We start from the raw sequence: 22,250 nt of genomic DNA, 5'->3' as shown, positions 1-22,250 counted from the left end.
GCTAGTGGCCAGCTTTATTTACACATTTACAAATATATCAATCTCCCAAGTCTTATCACTGATTTAGGGGACCAAGATAACATTATTTTAATTGCAGCTTTAATCAAAGCAAAAAATGTTTCTTGAATGAATATAGTAATCACCATTTTTTCACTTCTCCCAATTGTGCATTCATTCAGCTGATGTAGGTTGACCATCTGCTATGTGCCCAGGCAGTGGGGATGAAGCAGAGAATAAGATAGACAGGAACCCTACTCACATGAAACTCAACCCTCACTAGAGTTAAAGAACGGGACTAATATGATCTATAGGTCAACTGCTATTAAAAAAATAAACTTTTGCCTTTTACTTTATGTAGTTATGTTTGAGGGATATGATTTGCCTCTGTATCATGTGTAAATTCAAATACCAACAAAGTTCTGTGGTAATTAGTTTTGAGACTATAAATGCAAATAGACTCAGGCTTCACTAATTTGCCATGGATATTAGCCTGCTTTTAGTCTTGAAACTGATAGATGGAGTCAACTTTATTTGTAATATATACGTATTATATACCTATTAAGCTTTTGCTAATTATTTTTCAGAACCAACAAGCCAAAATAGCACAATTGTACCTCCCATTTGTTGGACTGCTTTTGGAAAATATACAGCGATTAGCAGGTCGTGATACCTTGTATTCTTGTGCAGGCGTGCCGAATTCTGTAAGTAGTAATGTGTTTCTATTGGTGTTTTATCTTGTTTGATAGAATGTATTGGGTCATGTGCTGTATGGTCTCAATGTTAATAGTTCACTTTTTACTCCAGTTTGACATTTACGCTTTTGCCTAGAGCAGTACTTCTCCAACTTGAATGTGCATGTGAATCACCTGGGGAATTTGTCATGCCACAGCTTCTAATTCAGTAGGCCTGGGTTGGAGCTTGAGATTATTTGTTTCTAACAAGCTTTTGGCTGCTTCTGGTCCAAGGACCACACTCTGAGTAACAAGGTCCAAGAGAACATCAAGAATCCCTTGTACCCAGTGTTTTGTTTTTAAGATTTGCTGCTGTTCTATGCCTTCATATATTTATTCAACTTGAAAGCTGAACAAAAGAGTCTTCACTTCCAAAATATTAGGCACCAGGGATTAAACTGTATTCCTTTGCTTCTCCCCTCCCTTGGCAGCTTCCTTTTCAGCACTTCTTGGTGAGTCGCTTTTAGCTCATCACAATTGCTCTGTGCTTTTTTCTCCCCTTAGAATCTTAGAGTTGAAAGGAATTTTGAAGGTGATCAGTCTCCCATTTGACAAAACAACCTTTCACCATTGTATAATTAAAACTTTCCTTCTCACATTTGACCTAAAAGGTTTTCTATCCACTTATCCTAGTTTTGCCTTCTAGAGATACATAGAACACATCTGTTCCCACCTCCACATGTTACCCCTTTCACATGTGCCTTCTAAATTTTTCTCCAAGCCAGATTTCTCTACTTCATCATTTGTCATTCCACCAGATATGTTGGTTATACTCTTCTGGATATGCTCCATTTTACCAATGACCCTATTAAAATGTGGTGCTCAGAATTGAGTACCCATTTATAGTCTTTATAGTCTGCCCAGTGGAACTGTTATCCCCTACCCCCCCACCCCCACCCCATGTTCTGTATGGCCCAAGATCACCTTCACACTTGCAGTAGCTGTGTCACATTGTTGGGTAGCAAGTTAAGCTGTGTCCTTTCCAGCTTCCTTTGGAAATTCCCCCTATCAAATGTCCCAGTTGATTTGTCACGCCTGCCCTGGGTTCCTGAGAAAGCTGCTTTAAAGCCTCCCTGATGGCTTGATTGCCTGGAGCCTCCCGATCATGATCATGTGGATCAGCTAAGTGGGGATGCTGCATCACCTATCTGGATGCCAGGCTGGTTTGTCTTCACAAACACAGTAGCTCACGCTACTCTAGTAGCTCACTCTACATTTGCCAGCAGTATTTGGAAATATTTTACTTATCTGTTCTTTCTTTTGCAGCTCAGGTTCACCTAGGGCTTCTGGTCACACCCCTCCTTCTAGCATTGGCCCTAGTTCCAAGGAGGAGAACTGAACCACGTTTAGACTGCACTAGCTGCAGCTTTTACCAGCCATCTAGAGTTATGTCATCTGGCCAGAGGTCATGATTACAACAGTATGCTAGTCCTCATTTTTTGAAGAGATGTCACCTAAATACCAATACTGATACCTGATTTAGACTTTCACAGTGAGCTTTGTTCAAAATCAGTGTACCACCTCATTCTGTTAATTCCGATTTCTTATCCTAGTGTACAGATTTGTTTAAATGACAGAGATATCACATTGTGTTACAGGCATCCAGGGATGAGTTTGCATGTGGCTTCACTTCACCTACAAACAGAGGGAGTCTGAGCACTGACAAAGACACTGGTAATTAAGTCCTTTAAAGACTATATGTTGCATGGCTGTTTAGAAATGTACCCTGTACTTCTCTGTATTTCTGAAATATTTCATAATAAAAACTATACATAGCCTGATCTCTACTAAATTTTAATTAAAATCTGACTCACACTTGCAGCCACATTTCTTTGCTTAGGTTTCCTTGTCTAAGCTTATTCAAAATGTAGCTTCAGGCCGGCCCCGTGGCTTGGCGGTTAAGTGCATGCACTCTGCTACTGGCGGCCCGGGTTCGGATCCCGGGCGCGCACCGACGCACCACTTCTCCGGCCATGCTGAGGCCGCGTCCCACATACAGCAACTATAAGGATGTGCAACTATAACATACAACTATCTACTGGGGCTTTGGGGAAAAAAAGGAGGAGGACTGGCAATAGATGTTAGCTCAGAGCCGGTCTTCCTCAGCAAAAAAGAGGAGGATTAGCATGGATGTTAGCTCAGGGCTGATCTTCCTCACACACACAAAAAAATGTATCTTGGTATACTGAGAAAATAGAGAATAATAAGAAAAACACTGGTTTCCAATCCTCTTATCTGTCTCCAACGTTGGACAAGACATTTCCCTTTTCTGGACCTGAGTATCCGTATCTATAAAATTCTCTCTCAAATTGTGTGGCTTTGTTTTATTACTTTTAAGGAATTTCTTGTAGTTTCATACATAGTAAAGTTTTCGAGAGGTAAAGAATTGCTTACTCTTTATTTGGCTTATTACGGTGTTTTGATACAATATATAAACTTCACATTTTAGATGACCAAGATCTATTCCCTAAAATGTATCTTTACTTAAATTAACCCACTTGTTTTTAAAAATATTTTGACAGTTCCTCCTGTTGCTAACAAGGACTTGGCTTTTTTCCAGCTTATGGGTCTTTTCAAAATGGACATGGAATTAAGAGGGAAGATTCAAGAGGTTCCCTCATCCCAGAAGGAGCAACAGGATTTCCAGATCAGGGCAGCACTGAAAATGTAAGAACCTAAATATATAGGATAGCCGTAGTGATGTGTTAGGCTACAACAATCTGTCTCTTTATATAAATAAGCGGCTCTCTACTCTCCTGTAGTTCATCCTGAATCTGTAAAAAGCATCCCATAATTCTTGGATGTTGTAGCAGTTCCTTCCTATCCTGGCAGCTGCTACTTGGATATCTTAAACTGATTATAGAGGATAAGGCATTCATCTTGAAGAGTTCCAGCTTTGAATACCTCCTTTAACCTTAGCACACTGTAACCTGTTCTAGAGGGGGAAGGTTCAAGTTTAAAATATCTAATGTAGTTTGTCACTTAAATCACTCCCTGGCAGGATTGATTCAGCCTTTCATTCTTTTGTAATAGAGTAGTGACATTAACATGGGAGAAAAAAAAAATTAGGTCTCCAAATTGATGATCTCAGCATCCCAGCATCGCTTAATCAGAGTATACTCTCCAACTCTTCCATCAAATTGTTTCAAACCTAACGTTAAAATTTGGGATACGTCTGCCTGGAGACAGAGAAACCTCATTTTAGAGCAGTAAAGCCTGTTACACTGCTATGTAAATCATAGAATCATATAAAATTAGAGTTAGAGGGTCTATAAAAATAATAAATTCCAACTCTGAATTTACAAATGAAAACTGGGATTGTGACTTAGGACAATCACACAGCTATGGCAGGGCCAGATCTGAACCTAGGCTTTCTAATTCCAGCACTTTTTCTCCTTATATCGTGGTGCTCTTAGTGTGCATCAGAATCACCTGGGGGGCTTAATAAAAATAGATGGCTGAGCCTCACCCCCAGAATTTCTGATTCAGTTGGTCTGGGATGGGGCCTGCTACTGTGCAGTTCTAAGTTCCCAGGTGATGCTGATGCTGCTGGCTGGGAACACCCCCTTGAGAACCACTGGACTATACTTATACCTTGAGCCTTTGGGTAAATAGTAATTTATTCATAGAGGTTCCTATTTCACACCATTTAGAATTATGACAACAGACACTGTCAAGGTAAGGCAAATAAAAGACAAAGAGGCTAAATGACTTAGTAGTCACACAGCTAACAAGCATTCAGAACCTAGATGTTTTGCTCCAAGTGAAAGTTCATTCTTAGTAAATCCTACTTTAGTAAATGTATATCCCCAGCCCAGTTTAGCTCAACTGAAAGTATTGGTTTTTAACAAGGGTAAATTCTTTAGGAGATTATTATTACTCTATTCATATAAATTCCCAAATAAGTCAGATCTTGTCATACTTAACAAATGATATTTTAACAATATTTTAACAAAAGTCATTAAATAATAGGAACATCACTACATTGTAGAGGCTCTAGTTTTGAAATATTCCTCTTTAATGTAATTATAATATTATTAACCCTTTTTCATATAGATTTTCTGACCTATTATTTGGAGGTTGGATTTTAATAAACTCTAAGGAGAGATTCAAATTAAAGAGTTTAAAATGTTTCTTATGCTTCCATGTACCTCAGTTAAATTCCTCCTCCATGTAAAAGCTATTTTTCCTGGAACAGCAACATATGATTATTTAAAGTTTTTACTACTAAAACACGGAACCTATGGGAATAAACATACACAGTATTCATGGCTATATCTTGAAGAAGACCCCATGGTAATTTCCAACGATATTACTTGGTGCAGTAGCAACAAAGATTCAGCCCATTTACCTTCCAAGTGTGATAGAAAATTTGTATTTAGGCTTAGAATTTTTCCAAACAGGATTAATGATAAAAATAGTTATTGAGCTAAATGCTATGGAAACTATAGTACCAATATTGTTTCACAAAAGTCCTGTCTTGATATTACAGACCCGACAGAGTTCTACAAGGAGTAGTGTATCCCAGTATAACCGACTGGACCAGTATGAAATCAGAAGCCTCTTGATGTGCTACCTGTATATAGTGAAAATGATTTCTGAAGGTGAGTTACCAGCATGTTAAGAATGGACTCTACTACACATCCACCCTCACAGGTTCACAGGTTCAGACAACAAATATTTAACCATCACCTGTTTTGAGAACACATACACATTAGAAACAGATCTTTGAAGACTCTGACCTTAAAATGTTCCTGCATTTTAACTCAAAATAGGTTCATTTTGGTCATACAGGTTTGATTCTTTGAAATAATTTTTTAAAAAATTTAAAAATTAATTTCTAAAATGAGGCAATAGTTTTAGAAGTACTAAACATTTTTTTATGCAGAGCATATAATGCATTAAATGACTAATGTAAACAGAAGGAAATAATAACCAGAAGTCATATTTAATACTCTAGCTTTTATTTGACCCAGGATTTGGAAAAACAGAAGCAAACAAAAAGACAGGAAGGGTTCTCTGAGGGTAAGGAATGCCGTTGTTATCTCTGTAGCACTGTATGGTATCGTATGATGTCAGGTTCTTTTTCAAGCTCTTTTTTTTCCCCTTCGTGTGTATAATTATATTATTTACTAGTATTACAGTTCCTCTTGATATGATAGAATATAACCAAAGGATTTTCATAAACTGCATGTCCTCTGGAAGTAGAATCAGAAGGTTAGCTTACTCCCAAATACACATTTATTTATACAGTTCTCTCCCTTTTCTCAATATTTTTACTCAAAAAAAATGTATGCAGGAATGAAGAACATAAAAGCACCTGGGTTCTAATCATCATAATCATTATATTTTACTTAAAATCTATTTTTTTGTTTTAAAGCAATTAATATTTACTAAAAATAAACCTTTTTTGTAATAAGGCAGGCTATAAAAACATAAAATAAGTTGATAGTTAACCAGCTAGAGAGACAGTAAAACAAATCAGTAGCGAGATATGAATAATAAATTCTAAAGTACATTAATAAATTAATAACAAGAAAAAATAACTAGAATCTTGAAATTCTAAGAATGTATGATTTAAAATAAAAGTCAAAGATTCTACTGAGGCTATGTGATGGGCCTCCATGTTTTGGGAAAGAAATCAGTAAAGGGAGATCATTTTCAACCCTGGTGGTATTTCATTCCAGGAGATAATGGATCACTTAACAACTACAGCCACAGCTCACTGTTTTTTATTTTCCCACAAGGTGAAAAGTAGGGGAATGTGGAAAGTGACTGCTAATGTGTATAAGGTTTCTTTCTAGGGTGATGAAAATATTTTAAAACTGTGGTGATGATTTTATAACTCTCTGATTTTACTATAAACTATTGTATTGTCCACTACTTAAATGAATGAGTTTTATGGTATATGAATTCTCTCAATAAATTTATTTTAAAAAAAGGCCCAAGAGACACATGAAAAAAAGAGAGAGCGAGCCAGCCCTGAAGGCCTCATGGTTAAAGTTTGGTGTGATCTGCTTTGGTGGACTGGGTTTGGTTCCCGGGCACAGAACTCATCCATCAGTGGCCACGCTGTGGTGGTGGCTCACATAAAAGGACCCAAAGAGGGGCCGGCCTGGTGACGTAGTGGTCAAGTTCGCATGCTCTGCTTTGGTGGCCCAGGGTTTGTAGGTTCCGATCCTGGGCGCGGACCTATGCACCACTTATCATGCCCTGCTGTGGCAAGTGTCCCACATATAAAGTAGAGGAAGATGGGCATGGATGTTAGCCCAGGGCCAGTCTTCCTCAGCAAAAAGAGGAGGATTGGCAATGGATGTTAACTCAGGGCTAATCTTCCTCACCAAAAAAAAAAAAAAAAAAGGAACCAGAAGAACTTACAACTATATACAACTATGTACTGGGCCTGTGGGGATGGGGTGGGGTGGGGGAAGGAAGAAAGAAAAGAAAGGAGGCAACAGAGATTAGCTCGTGCCGAATCTTCCCCTGAAAAAAAAAAGAGAGAGAAAGTAGTTGAACACCACCACAGCCCAAGGAAAGAAAGATGGGAGGAGGAGAAGAAAGGAGGAAGGGAAGATGCATTGTTGACTAGTTCTCCCCTCCTCCACTCCAGGACACACGCACACATGCGTGCACACACACACATACCCACACACCATATACCGTGATAACCAGTGACAAGCCTCTGGCTGCTTTTCTTATGTCGTGGGTAAAACCATAACTGCTTTGTTTCTTGAGAACTTCATAGTTGCTGCTCCTCTTGTAAATGTTGACCTTGCTTACTAAATATTTGGTCTCTGTTAATTAGGTTTTTCTTTCTTCTGCTCTTGCTTTTTGATTTTTAAAAGCATATTTTGAATAGCTAGTATACAGTCTGTGTCACATATCTTCTTTATCTTTTGTATACATAAAGTCATGCTGTATGATATCTGTAAAGTCATATCCATTTTATTCTGAAAAATATCTGCTTCTGGATCCTTCTCAATGGATGTATTATAGTTAACTTGTCTTGTCCGGTATTTTAGTCACTCTAGATGTATTTAAATGTTGAACTCGTACAAGTCCATATCCTTGAGGTCTTCTCTTGGCTTTCTGTTACTGGTTCATAAACAGTAGTAACTTAATTTCAACAAAAAGATGGTAAACGTCTACACTTTTATACGGAAGTAGAGCGATTCTGAAGAATGAATTTCCTTTTCTATTTGTAACTGTATTTTATTAACTGGCAATAATTCACTGTTTAGTCTTAGTCATTTGCCAAACTGTTTTTAGGTCTTACTGCTTTGTTTATTATATCCTGAGAAATGGAATCAGAGTCAAGGGTTATCAGTTACACAGTCTGAATTGACAGGAAGACTGCCCTCTTGGAAAAGAAAAGCATTTTCCTTAAGAGAGAGGATGGGGGAAGCTACATCCTCCTTTTTTCTGACTGCACCCTGGCTTTTCTCTTTATTGTAGACCTTGAAATGACACTTCGGGTATCATCTTGAGGCTTACCAGCACCATACTCTGCACCTGTATATTCATTAGTATTCTTGCTTGAAGCCGATTGTTCTTTGGAAGTTGTCTGGTTACTGCCATCTCTCACCGAACACCCAGTGTTGTCACCAGCAATACTAATTGTTGATCTTCTTTTCCCATTAGATCTTAAAGTATAGTCAAAAGGAAATACATTTAAAGGGAGCATTTCCTTACTCTGTGTAGAAGGGGGAAATAAACTTTTCTTACAATCAGGCATATTTTCCTCTGATGTTTCAGATACTACTTGAGTAGTTAGGTTTTCTCTTGTAGAAATACTGGAAAGGCTCCAAGAGAAGTCAACCTGAGTTTCACGGCGTGGTGTGGAGATCTTCTGTATGGAGATGTGTTTTCTTTTTGGCTGGCCAAGCCTGTCTTCAGGAAGGTATGAGACACCTTGGAATTCATACCCCCTTTGAGAACCAAGTGTAGGCGTTACAAGAAAACCTGACTTCTGGTTGGCACTAGCTCCTGTGAAAGTCTTATTGCTCTTAGAGGGGAGAGTCTTCTCAAGAGAAGTCTCTGGCACCTCAAAGAGGTCCTGACTGTAAAATGGAATTGAAACCTGTGAACTTGGTTGCTGTTCTTTTTGTTCTCCAGATTCCATCTGTTCAGTAGGTGATTGCTTTATCCCTCTGGTAGGCAGATGCACCTGAGTTTCCTGTGCAGGCTCCCTGACTGAAAAAACTGACATAGTCTTGTGAGTACAAGGAAAGAAGTCATCATCACTATCAGAAAAAGAAGGGCGAAACTGTTGCTGATTCAATTTTAGTCTTGCAGAAAGCTCTTTATTTTCTTCTCTTAACTTATTCCTTTCTGCAGTGAGCTCGGCAATAAACTTAAGATTTTTTTGTTGGATATCATAAAATTCTTTCTGTAGTGTTTTCTTATGTGCTTCATTCATTGAACAGCGGTTACATATTTTTGCCTTTAACTGTCTCCGCAAGTCATGAATGGTGCCAGTGAGGACTTTCTGTTGCTCAGTTAACTCTCTAATTTTGGCTGTGGAGCCCGTCCACCTTCCATCTGCCAATCGCTGTTTCTTCAAACTCTCTAATTTTGCCTGTATACGGTGTAGCTCTTGGTCATGGAGCTCTTTTAGTTTTAGCCAGGTTTTTTTAAAATCGTCAGATGACACGTCACATACACTAAGGTGCGATTCATCTTTTTCTGAAGGTGCGTTACCACCTCCTCTGTTTCCTCCACCCATGTTCCCTGTCTGCATCATGTCTCACCGACTTGAGATTTGGAAACGGCTGAGACAGGCCAGCGGCTTGACAGGGCCGCCGCTGAGAAAATGGCGGGGGAGCTGCTGACTAGAGCTGGGCCGCGGAAACGATGAACCCGTCACCCCTTTTACAGACCTGCGAAGCTGCCTCAGGACGCAGGGCAGGCGTGGGGGTCGCTCGGGGATAGACAGAAGGTCCCGGTTTTCTGGTGGAAAGGACGTAACAGTCTTTTGGTGAGAAAAGCCGGTGCGCGGAAGGCGGAAGACGGCGCCTTCACACAGCTCTGTGACAAGAGGCCGGAAACCCAGTGGCTTCTGGGTGAGCCCTGGCTTGTCTGAACCGGAAGGCACCCCAAGGCGGGGGGGAGGAACGGACGACTGCAAATCGCCGCTTGCTGTATATTTTCCAAACAAATCTAATTTGACTCTGTTTTAGCATTTTTATTCTTCATGAGCAGTATTTTATAACCATTGAAAACTATCAATACTCATGGTCTTGAAAACAATTGGAAGTAAAGTCAACCCCCCCCCCCACTACCCCCCTGCCCCACTCCCCCATATAGCCAACATTGCCTAGTCTTCCATCTCTGTGTTCTAGAGGCTCTCGCTCGGTTGGCAATTCGGTCATTTGCCTACTTTTGCAATACCTAGAGGATTTTACATTTAGAAGAGGATCTGCTGACACCATTAGCTATATCTGAGTAGGATAAAAAAAGGAATGGGAAGTTAAGTGGCAGCAATATTTTTCTTTTCTTTTTTGTTTTTTTTTTTTTTAGATCTCAGTGAGTGGGTGTGTTGGAAGTAAGGAAAGAGATAGGTCAAAAGAAGTATATGTAATAGATTTAAGGGACCTTTATATCTGAAATAGTTCTATATATTTAGTTCTATATATGTGTGTGTATATATTGTTAAACATAAACTGAGGCATATTAAAAATTTTAAGAGTTTATTTGAGCAAAAATGTATTCAAATCAGGCAGCATCCAATCTAGCAGATAGAAAGGAGCCCTGAGGAGCTATACAAAGATGAAAGACGTTTATAGGCAGAAGGGAGTGGAAACAAGGAAGTTACAGTAGGCAAAAAAGCAGGTTGGTTATTGCAAAGTTACTTTCCTTTAGGGAATGGCAGAGGTCTGTCTGTCAGATTGCCTAACCAGTAATGATCAGGTGATTCCTGATTGACTGGTTTGAGATTCCATTTCTGGGAGAGCTGAAACTGTAAGTTAAGTCTTGGTTTGGTGACATGGGGCTGAGCAGAAATGACTTCATTTTAGGCCTGTTGTTTTGTTTTTAACTGTGTGTGTGTGTGTGTGTGTTGCCAGGACTTCAGAGTTTATAATCCGAAGGTAAAGAGGGGAAAAAAAGAAAAATTATGTCTCTTCTAAAGTTTAAAGTTCTCAAACTTTCTTGTTCACAGAGCCCTATGAGTAGCAAGCAAAGGTACTTGACCCTCCCTTCAGAAAAATGCACATAAACACAACATCTTGTATAAAATTTTAGGAAGTTCACTGAAAACCCCAGGTCTTCCCTTCCTCTGTCTTTAGGGATAATATAAAGATTAGGATAAACCATCCAAAGGAACATTTATTTACAAAGTAAATAAAAATAATTGTTGCAGTTGAAATAGTTACAGATTAAATGATATCTTTGGAATTAATTCAAAAGAATACAATGTGTGTATTGGGCAGTGAGATGGGAGAGGAGGATTAGATGAAACAGAATTGGCCATGTTCTGATGGTTGTTGAAGCTAAGTTATTGGTACTTTGGGGTTCACTATGCTATTTGCTCTAAATATTTCAAGATCTAACAATTTATGTATTCCATTTTCAGATACTCTCCTAACTTACTGGAATAAAGTGTCTCCTCAGGAGCTCATAAACATTCTCATACTTCTAGAGTAAGTTATATCAATTTATTTTCCTAAAATTTCCCCTTATTTGGGGGAAGTTAATTTTTATACATAATAAAATATTGCGTTTTTTTCTGTTTTCAACAGCTTATTTGCTAATGTAGGAAATGTTAAATTGTTTTGATAGTATAGACGCTGGCATACAGGTTCTTCACACATAGTAAAAAAACATGGAGGTGGAATACTTGTGATATTATAGAAAACTCTAACTAATAATAGACAGCCCAGCAGGAGTCTTTCTGTGATCTGGAGAACTAGAAGTGGCGTCAGCTACCCTAAATCGTTCATTTAGAGCAGATGCTGGCTTAATGGAGCAGCTTAAATGATTGGAATTTATAATTTGTACTCTTCTGTAGAGCTGAGTAATTCTATCAACTCCAGAAAAGCATATATGTGTATCTCCATTCCAAGGCATTTGGGGAAAAATCTAGTTTTCTTCCCTAAGTGGAGATGGGAAGTTGTCCTGTATTGTATGCTGAGCTATTTTTACATCATTATTGAAAAGCTAAAAGAAAAATCAGAATGAAATGTAAGAAATTTTTAAGTAAATAGCACATATATATGATATTGTATGTGCATGTCTACCAAAGCAGATAGATATTTTATTAAAGTCTTTCAAAATTTTGCAGGAAATGTCAGCAAACAAAACAGCAGTTAAGATTTAAAAAAAAATTAATTATACTGAAATATTTACTAATGAAAATATATGATATTGTAGATTTGCTTCAAAAAATACAGGAGATAGGGAGGGTAGAGGGAGAGCAGGAAGACCTGTTCGGGGTAGAGGTTAAACAAGAATGGCCATGAGTTGATAATTATTGAAGCTGGTGGGTGATGGGTACATGGGAGTTTAGTATGCTATCCTCCCTACTTTTGTATGGGTTTTTGAGATTTTCAATAATAGGAAGTATTTTAATGCCATTGTAAAAAAAAATATATAGCAATTGCCCCAATTTTTAGGGCTTAAGAACCTTTTTTAGGTATTCATGACTAAGCTAGAGATCTTTGCTATGACACGTTATAGAGCACAAAGGATGGTTTGTGTTGACAGTGTTTTAAAAAAATATCATTACAATTGTATATGAAAACATGGGGCTTTTTGATGCTAATGTAATTGTAGCAAATAAATGTAGAAAGATATAATATGGCAAGCCCACATAACCAAGTAGTTATGTGTATATTTATTTCTGTATACCAAAACATACATTATTGTAATATGACTTAAATAGATCATTCTTTGTAACGTGAGTTTTTAAATACCACTTGTTAAAATGCAGAGTATGGTAATATCTTACTAACATGCTGTTATTTTTCTTTCTAGAGTCTGTTTGTTTCACTTTAGATATATGGGGAAAAGAAACATAGCAAGGTAATTCCCATAGCACTGCAATTTCCACTTTTCCTTCTCTTCCAACAGAGGGCGGTCTTAATCATGCCATGTAAAACCTAGATTATTAATTTTGAGTTAACATTAAGATACTCATGATTTATTTAACATGTCCTAACTCAAAGTTTAAATTAAACTAATGTGAACTGATGTATTTTTAAGTTTTCCAAACAGTAATGGTTAGACTGATATGCAGAGTTTCTGTTCTAATCCGAGAACAGATGCTTGTCTTTTCTGAAGGATGTGAGAAAGGGCTAGATCCAGGGGAAGACAGGAAATCATAAAATGAGGACAACCGTAAGGTCTGTACTTTTATCTACAGTCTATCAATACTCACCTCAGTTACTAAGGTAAACAGATCTCTAACAGCAATTGGGACATGCAGTGTATATTATCTATTTCTCTTTTTGCTGTGTAAGTCTTAGTGAAATAAATACTTAAGAAAATGTTTGAGGGACCCTACAGAAAAGATTACTTGCTTATTTTAATAAGATGTATTTTAGGAGTAGAGTTAGTCATTAAAGGAACTCAAATAGTTTTTTTTTCCAAAGTTAAATTTCGTGGGGGCCGGCCCCGTGGCTTAGCGGTTAAGTGCGCGCGCTCCGCTACTGGCGGCCCGGGTTAGGATCCCGGGTGCGCACCGACGCACCGCTTCTTTGGCCATGCTGAGGCCACATCCCACATACAGCAACTAGAAGGATGTGCAACTATGACATACAACTATCTACTGGGGCTTTGGGGGAAAAAAAAAAAAGAGGAGGATTGGCAATAGATGTTAGCTCAGAGCCAGTCTTCCTCAGCAGAAAGAGGAGGATTAGCACGGATGTTAGCTCAGGGCTGATCTTCCTCACAAATAAATAAATAAATAAATAATAAAATAAATAAATTTCATGGCACTTCCAAAAACTAAAGAAGCAGTTTGGATGGAGTTTAGTGCTGAGTCTCTGGAACATCCTAATAATAGGTAATTCAGGTGATGATTTCCACTATTTTCCCCCATGACTTGGAGCTGGCATAGTAACTACTACCATGAGCCTTAACCTCTAAGATTCTTCTGATTCTCCTACTATGATTACTATAGAGGATAGACAAACTCTTTTTCTTCCTTAGTTCATGTATGACTCAGTTGTAATTTTTTTAAATGGAACCTTAAAATTAAAGGAAAACTTGCAAATCCTAGCAATAGACATGTTTTGTTGTTGTTAATGTCCTGGAGTCGATTCTGACTCCTAGTGTCCCTGTGAACATCAGACAGAACCCTGCCCCGTCTTTATGCACCATCCTCTTACCTTCTAGCACTGTATCAGACGATGCTGCATTGCTATTCATAGGGTTTTCATGGCCAGTTTTTCAGAAGTGGGTGGCCAGGTCCTTCTTCCCAGTCTGTCTTAGTCTGGAAGGTCTGCTGAAACCTGCCCACCGTGGGTGACCCTGCTGGTATTTTAAATCTCGGTGGCATAGCTTTCAGCATCACAGCAACACGCAGCCACCACAGTATGACAACCGACAGATGAGTGCTGTGGTTCCCTGACCGAGAAGACAACGTGTGGCAGTGAGAGCTCGGAATCTTAACCATTAGATCACCAGGGAGACATGGTTACGGAGTAAAAATTTCTGATCCAAGTTTAACTCAAGTCCAGAAACAGATTAGATTGGCACTCATTCTTGAACATCTAACTCCAGGAATTCTCTCCGCTTCCTTGCAACTCTGAGCATCCTTCTCACTGTTTTCTCTGACTCTTGTCCTTCCTCAACTCCTGAGAAAAGACGGAATCTTATTGGAGTGTTGGTTACTTTATTCTGATGTTTTTGAGGAGAAAGAGGGAAGTGAGAAACTCTTCCTAAGTGCCTTAATTATATTCTTATAGTATAACCTATTTTAAATATACATTAAAGGGCCGGCCCCGTGGCCTAGCAGTTAAGTGCGTGCACTCCGATTCTGGCGGCCCGGGTTCAGATCCCGGGCGTGCATCCACGGGCCGCTTCTCTAGCCATGCTGAGGCCACATCCCACATACAGCAACTAGAAGGACGTGCAGCTATGACATACAACTATCTACTGGGACTTTGGGGGGAAAATAAATAAATAAATAAAATTATTTAAAAATAAATAAATAAATAAATATACATTAAAGCTTCATACAATTTCCAGTAGCTCCTCATTTAAGCCAAGTAATAGTTGGTAGAATACTGAGCATAGTACAGTGTTTATGTGGAAACTTAATCATTTATTAGTTAAAAAAAATGTAACATTGAGATATATTGTTAGAGTATTCCAGTGCCTAACTTTAAAATTTATTTTAGGGTGCATGATGCCTGGCTGTCAAAACACTTTGGAGTAGACCGAAAATCACAAACCATGCCAGCTCTCCGAAATAGATCAGGGGTAATGCAGGCCCGGCTTCAGCATCTTAGTAGCCTGGAAAGTTCATTTACACTTAATCACAGTAAGTAAAAATGTGTGTAGGGTACCCATTTGAAACAGACATGTAGTGCTATTTAACCTTAAAGAAGTCTTGGCTTAAATCACCAGTATGATTGTAAGTGATTTTTCATACATAGATATGTTTGCATATCTCTATGGGTTTATATACAATCATGTCATCATGATTGTATAATATATGAATATATAATAAAATACATGAATATATAATAAACTAGATTTTTTTTTAGCAATTTTAGGTAGTGGTGGGTTTTATCTTAGTTCAGTATTAATTAAATTAATTTTCCCCACTGAATTGTTCTCCTCGTATTATTTTACATTGGCTATCCTTCATTCCTACTGTTAAACTTTAGTGCAAATAATGGCATCTTAATATAATAGTATATATAGTATTTGTTTTGAGTTACTATTGTTCATTCAGTGATTTTAAGGGATTACGCCCTCTGAGCTGACTGCAGAAACCAAAGAACTATAAATATTCTTTTGACAAAGGTGTAGTTCACACAGGTTGAAGTATTGACAAGGCAAACAGGACAAGGAGAGAAATCTTGCCCAGCTGGGGAAGCTAGAGGGTTATATAAATGGAAGCTGTCCTCTGAAAAGCAAATATTAATAAAAAGTCAAAGAGTGAGAAAACTTACATTTCCATAAAGTCCTCTGGAGGTTGCAGAAGAGGAAGCCAGCAAAACTGGCTTTGTGATAAGGACTAATAATAAAAACAAATGTCTTGAGCAGATGGACCCAGAGCTAATAGATTCCAGACTTTTAAAAAAAATGCAAGTCGGGGCCGGCCCTGTGGCTTAGCGGTTAAGTGCACGCGCTCCGCTACTGGCGGCCTGGGTTCGGATCCCGGGCACGCACCGAGCACTGCTTGTCTGGCCATGGTGAGGTGGCGTCCCACATACAGCAGCTAGCAGGATGTGCAACTATGACATACGACTATCTACTGGGGCTTTGGGGAGAAAAGGGGGAAAAAAAGGAGGAGGATTGGCAATAGATGTTAGCTCAGGGCCGGTCTTCCTCAGCAAAAAGAGGAGGATTGGCCTGGATGTTAGCTCAGGGCTGATCTTCCTCACACAAAAAATAAATAAGTAAAATAAAAAAAATGCAAGTCTTATAGCCTTCTGCCTTGCTCTGGTCACTTGTAAAAATATAATGAACTTCCTTCAGTTGGCCCAGATGCTTTATTTTCCTTCTAATTTAGAAACAAGTCTCATATCATTGGTATAATTGAAAACATCTGGCCATAGGGCACCACTGTGTGTAATATAGCTGAATTTCTATGAGGTTCTCATTTTTGCACACACAATTAGTGGCACGGCGTATGACTTCCTAGTTACATCACCATAGATCATCACTGAAATCTTGTCTCCAAAGAAGTGGGCACCTCATTATGTGTTGCAGAGCTGTTGATACAGAACTGAAGTAAAAATCAGTAGAATTGATTGACCAAGACCATATTTGATTAGGGAATAAATACAGTGAAACTCATTAGGTCTGCGGGTATTGAGAGCCTCCGTTCTTCTTGCTTGTCTCTGAGTCTTTGGGGGAAAAGTATTCAAAACTCTTACGTGAATCTCTGTGTTAGGCAGTTTTCATTTACTTTTTTTTCCCTAGGTTCTACAACGACTGAGGCAGACATTTTCCATCAGGCACTTCTTGAAGGCAACACTGCTACGGAAGTTTCTCTCACAGTGCTAGATACCATCTCGTTTTTCACCCAGTGCTTCAAGGTAAAAATGAAGAGTTAGAATTCACTTGGCATCATGGCAAAGAAAACATTCTACAAAAATTAGTCAGAGGAAGCATAGTGTAAGGAAAAGGCCCAAATGAGCAGTCAGGAAATTTGGATGGCAGACCTAGTTTGGCTACTGTGTGACCTTGGGAATTCACCAAGACTCACTTGCCACAGCCAGGAACTGATGGGGGGTTGGACTCATTTGCCCTTAGGCTCCCTTCTACCACTTAAATTTTGTTTTATTTTCATGTTTAAAAACAGTTTTTTTCCATACTTTCATTAAAATATTCAGTAATTTTTAGCCCAAATGATTACTGAATCAGTTTGTCTAGATACCCGTGATGGGGTACCCGTGATGGTGTGTGATGAAGTGTCTTGTCAGACTAGATGATATCCAGGCAGGCTGGCTGGCTTCCCTAGTCAGGTGCTTAGTGGTTTTACTCAGATGTTTGCCTCTCAGTACAAATCATCATTGCTATGATTGGAAAAAAAAAAAAAAAAAAAGACGGTAAAAGCAATTAGCTTGCAGGATTGTTAAAGGAGTGAAAATAAGATAATGCATGTGAGAGTGCTTTGAAATGTAAAAACTATATAATGTAAGGTAACAGTGGGAGAAGTCAAAAGTGAAAAATCTTGCTTACTTTCACCTAAGTTATACAGATAATTTTTTTTCTTTTCTTCTCCCTTCCCTAAGTAATTCAGTTAATTGCTTCAGCCTTCCAGATTTAGTATGGAAACCTGGCCTGTGCTTTTCGAAGAGGCTTATAAGGGAAAACTAAATTAGATAGTAATAAGAAATAGGCTGCAGAATCCTGTTATGAAGTATTAAGTTTGTTGTGATTAAAATGCAACCCAAATTCATTTTTCATTGTGCTAATAAATCAGAAGGACATTTGGTCTCAAGGCTTACATTGTATTCCTTCCTCCTATTCAAATATTTCTTATTTATTTAATCAACCTATCTCTTAGATGTCAAGGCACTATCCTAAGTGCTTTACAAATATTAACTCACTTTGTTCTTGTAGGGCCAGAGGTGGAAAAGGGGAATGACTGCAGATGGGCACCAGGGATTTTTTTGAGCTGATGCGAATGCTCTAAAATTGGATTGTGATGGTTGCATAACTCTGTAAATTTACTAAAAATAATTGAATCATATACTTAAAATAGATAAATTTTATGGTATGTAAATTGTACCTCAGTAAACTTACAAATACAAATAACGAACTCACTTTTATTCCTCAATAGCTTTATGATATAGATACTATTATTATTTTCATTTTAAAATGAGGCAACAGATTCACAGGGAAGTTATGTCACATAGCTGGTCAGTGGCAGAACCAGGAGTCAGATCTAGGCCAGTTATCACAAGAGTCCATGCTTCTAACCACTAAACCATGGTTGGAAGTAGACTAAAGAAAGAGCCAGAAAAATCTAACATGATTCAGGGATTCTAGCTGTTGATGTTACCATTAGATCTGTCACAAATTTGCATATTATTTTGGTTTGTTGTTGTTGTTGTTTTTGGCCCAGTTGTAACCTGCTAATTAGTTTCTTGAGTGATAGGAAACTAATGCTAGAGAATTAACCAATGCTTTTTTAAAAAAAAGATTCACAAACCAATAGATATTTCTCGACAATTTTTTGTTTCTTTTATGTTTCTCTTTGCAAGGAGCATTTAAACAATTTAGATGGCCTATTCAAGAGTGATACCTGTTATTACGTCTACTCAGAGAGGGTTTAACTTGTCACCCGTGGCTAAACATATCCTATACTAAACACACTTTTAAAAGTAAATTAGGTAATAGACTTTAAAATAGAATTGATATTTTCCTTAATTATTGCATTATTTAGTCTTCCTCAGAGAAATACGAAGGCTAAGTGCCTTGTATCTGTTTTTAATTTACTGATTTCTCAATTTAGAAGCAATATAGTTAGGTTAATAGAAACTACTCTTCCCATACTAGTTCTATATTTGCTGTGTTACATTGGAAAATAATTTTTTTCATCTTTTTAAAAGGATGGAATTAAGTGTACATATAGTTTATGTAGTATTTTGAGATTTCCAAGTTGAAAGATGGCACAAATGTTTTAAAATTATATTAAACTTTTAATTTTTCTGAAACTGTTTTTAAGCAGTAGTTTGATAAGCAGAGATTAGTCAAGTCAGTTCTCTCATTCGGCCGGGGGGAGGGGTGGCAGCATAAACGATTTCTGGAAAATGTATTTTTTTCATGTTTTGCAGAACCAACTTTTAAATAATGATGGCCACAACCCATTAATGAAGAAAGTATTTGATATTCATCTTGCTTTTCTTAAAAATGGACAATCTGAAGTGTCACTGAAACATGTATTTGCTTCACTGCGGGCTTTCATTAGTAAGGTGAGGAAAAAACCTTTATAGCTGCTAGTGGGCTCGCTTCATGGCAAGAAAGAAAGAGGGGAACGAGGGCCATTGTGATGACGTTTGCAAACCTCAGATAATGAAGCCGTTAATTACTATCTTTGTAAATATAAATACAGAATGGCAAAATACATAAAGAGGGCCTGACCAAGAATCCCCTAAAATCAGGACATGCTTTTTATTTCATCTTGTCATTTCTTCCCCTTTTCAGTAGGCTCCTTTGAAGAGTGTCATTTTCAAATTACCAGCATTGCCAGTTTTTATTCTTTTTTGCTTTTTAAAGTATTGTGCTGAGGATAAGTCAGCTATTGGTGCACTCATGTATAAGCTCTTTGAAAGCCGAGATCAAGTTTTATAACCCCAGGGTCTTATATGATATCTTGCAAATGGTAGGTACTCAATATGTGTTCAGATGAATGAATCCTTCCTTTCAATGCTAATTTTATCTGTGGGCTCTAAATTTTCAGGTCACTTACCTCTTCTAAGCCAAAACCTCAGACTAGGCTTTTAGGAATAAATATGACTGAAACAGATAGCAAAGATTTATTTCTGGTTTGTTTTTGATAGCTTTTAAACATAATAAAAAGCCATATAAACCAAGATGGAGTTAAAATTTTGGAAAGGCATATTCTAGACCTCCACTCTGGTATGTATAACTCCAACAAGACAAATTAAATTGATTGATTTGTGTAATAGGATAGCTAAGCATGGAAAATTTTTTTGTCATCATTATTTGAATGGCATTTAATTGATACAGAAATTAGGTGGATTTGAAGGTTGCTTTTTAATTGCCGCTCTTTAATACAATTTGTGAATAAAGAAATATATGGAAAGCTGAGTTCAATACAAGCATGTTACAAGAAACTAAGGGAAAGAGATTCAGAAATAATTCATGTAACAAACAGTTACTGGGTAAGTACTTACTGGTATTAGACACTGCGTCAGGGATACAGTCTGAGGGCTTATTGTCCAGTAGAGGGAAACACACACAAAGATAGACAGACACACAGACACACATATACATGCATGCACATCCACAAATAACATTAGGATAAAAGAAGTCTATACAGAGAACTGAGGGTGGGCAGGAAAAGCAGGGGAAAGGCTCTCATTTAGCAAAAGTTTCTCTGCAGCAGTGGAGCTAGGATTTAGTATAGCCTCAGCAAGAGATGGGACTGAAGCATGGAAGTGACACAGTTAGATTTGTATTAAGATCAAATTGGTGCAGGCAGGGAAAAATCTCTTTGGAAAGTAGTGTGGAAGATGGATTGGTGGCAATACTAAAGGCAGTAAGAGGACCTGTTGCAATAAGCTAGATAGGAGATAAGGGCCTAAAGGCAATGAGAGTGGAGGTGGAGCATCAAAGGCAGATATAAGCCATAGTAAGGAGATAGAATTTGTGGGACTTGGTCATCAATTCAATGGATGGTGGGGTATGGTGGCTGATGTGAAATATAGGGAAAAGACTACATTTGGGGTAAAAGTTAATGAGTTCTGTTTTGTGGACCTGTTGAGTTTAAGGTGCCTATAGAATATCCAGTTAGAGCAGTTAAGATTGGCAGTCGGGGGGCAGGCCCTGTGGTGTAGTGGTTAAGTTTGGCACGCTCCGCTTCGGTGGCCCGGGTTCGCGGGTTTGGATCCCGGGCATGGACCTATACCACTCGTCAGCCATGCTGTGGCGGCAAGCCACATACAAAATAGAAGAAGATTGGCACAGATGTTAGCTCAGGGCTAATCTTCCTCAAGCAAAAAAAGAGGAAGATTGGCAATGGATGTTAGCTCAGGGCGAGTCTCCTCAGCAAAAAATAAAAAAGATTGGTAGTCGAAGATATAGATCTTTGCTCTGGAGAGAGATCTGGGTTAGAGAGCTAGACTTGGAGTCATCATCTATCCATTCATCCATACTATATTTATTAAACACCTTCTCTCTGTCAAGCACTGTACTAGGAACCAGAGATACAATGGTGGAGATACAAAAGAAGCGTAGTCTGCCCTCATGAAGCTTTCAGTCTAGTGGGGAGGAGAGAGACAGAAAATAAACAAGTAAATAAAATAGTAATTATGATAAATTCTAAGAAGGAATCAAGGTGCTGAGATAGAGAATAATGATTTGTGGGCAATACCTTACTTTAGATAGGTTTGTCACTTTTAAAATGAGACCTGAAATATGAGAAGGGGGCATCCAGTTGACAAGCACAAGGAAGAACACACTAGGGAGAAGGACATGCATGCATATGCAAAGGCCCAGAGTTAGGAAAGAGCTTGAAATTCTGGGAACTGAAAGGCCCAGTTTAGCTGGAGCATAGTGAACTAGGGAGATCATCGGCATGAGTGGTAGTTGCAGCTGTGGGTGTGGTTGAATTTCCCCTGGAGAGTATATAGAGGAAGAAGCAAAAAAAAAGGTCAAGAGCAGGGCGTTGGAGAAAAGCTACATAGAAGGGATTGGGTGAGGAATCTGTAGAGGATAGGAGAGGGAGCAGTCACAGAAGTAGGAAGGAAGGCAAGAAAGGGTATCATGGAAGCCAAAAGAGAAAAGAGTTTCGACATTATTATGGGGTACAGAGTGGTCTAATAAGATAAGGGGGAAAGGGAGTCTGTTGGAATTGGCAATTAGGAGGTCACTGATGATTTTGGCTATTACCCATGCAGAGAAGTGATGTAGGTGGAAGACTCATTATAGTGGATGAACTACACTACTGCTATGCCCTCCCTTACCCCTTTATTTTCATACTAGAGTATCTTGCCCAGCAGGATTTGGCTTAATCTAGTGAAACTATTGGTGAGATTTACCAATAGCCAATCAGCAAACATTTATTAAACATTCATTATCTGTACAGCATTGCGCTTGGTGTTAAGGTGATAAAAAGCAGGTAAATTCCTGTAACATGGGCTTAAATTC

The 22,250-nt window shown here is 38.3% G+C and overlaps 2 protein-coding genes across 3 annotated transcripts in view; one reads left to right on the top strand and one right to left on the bottom strand.

Annotated features, from left to right (window-relative positions):
* DOCK11 (dedicator of cytokinesis 11) overlaps positions 1 to 22,250 on the top strand; it is a 170,909-nt gene that overhangs the window by 110,076 nt on the left and 38,583 nt on the right. For both annotated transcript variants that reach the window (XM_004442252.3, XM_087427695.1), the window contains 9 exons: positions 585 to 701; positions 2,330 to 2,405; positions 3,292 to 3,398; positions 5,224 to 5,335; positions 11,305 to 11,371; positions 12,705 to 12,752; positions 15,074 to 15,216; positions 16,830 to 16,945; positions 19,193 to 19,330. In XM_004442252.3, coding sequence (XP_004442309.1) covers positions 585 to 701; positions 2,330 to 2,405; positions 3,292 to 3,398; positions 5,224 to 5,335; positions 11,305 to 11,371; positions 12,705 to 12,752; positions 15,074 to 15,216; positions 16,830 to 16,945; positions 19,193 to 19,330 — 924 coding nt within the window. The remainder of the gene's footprint in view (positions 1 to 584; positions 702 to 2,329; positions 2,406 to 3,291; positions 3,399 to 5,223; positions 5,336 to 11,304; positions 11,372 to 12,704; positions 12,753 to 15,073; positions 15,217 to 16,829; positions 16,946 to 19,192; positions 19,331 to 22,250) is intronic.
* On the bottom strand, positions 7,136 to 9,519 carry LOC147911802 (uncharacterized). The gene has a single exon (XM_087427696.1). It carries the CDS (start codon positions 9,472 to 9,474, stop codon positions 8,137 to 8,139), a length of 1,338 nt encoding a protein of 445 aa, XP_087283822.1. The 5' UTR covers positions 9,475 to 9,519; the 3' UTR covers positions 7,136 to 8,136.

Source organism: Ceratotherium simum, chromosome X, assembly GCF_057802395.1.
Source record: "Ceratotherium simum simum isolate JZ-2026a chromosome X, ASM5780239v1, whole genome shotgun sequence".
Taxonomy (NCBI): Eukaryota; Metazoa; Chordata; class Mammalia; order Perissodactyla; family Rhinocerotidae; genus Ceratotherium; species Ceratotherium simum.
This window is presented reverse-complemented; position numbering and strand designations above follow the sequence as displayed.

Coding starts and splice junctions, on each gene's coding strand:
- LOC147911802 (XM_087427696.1), bottom strand. CDS start 9,474: ATGATGCAGACAGGGAACATGGGTGGAGGAAACAGAGGAGGTGGTAAC.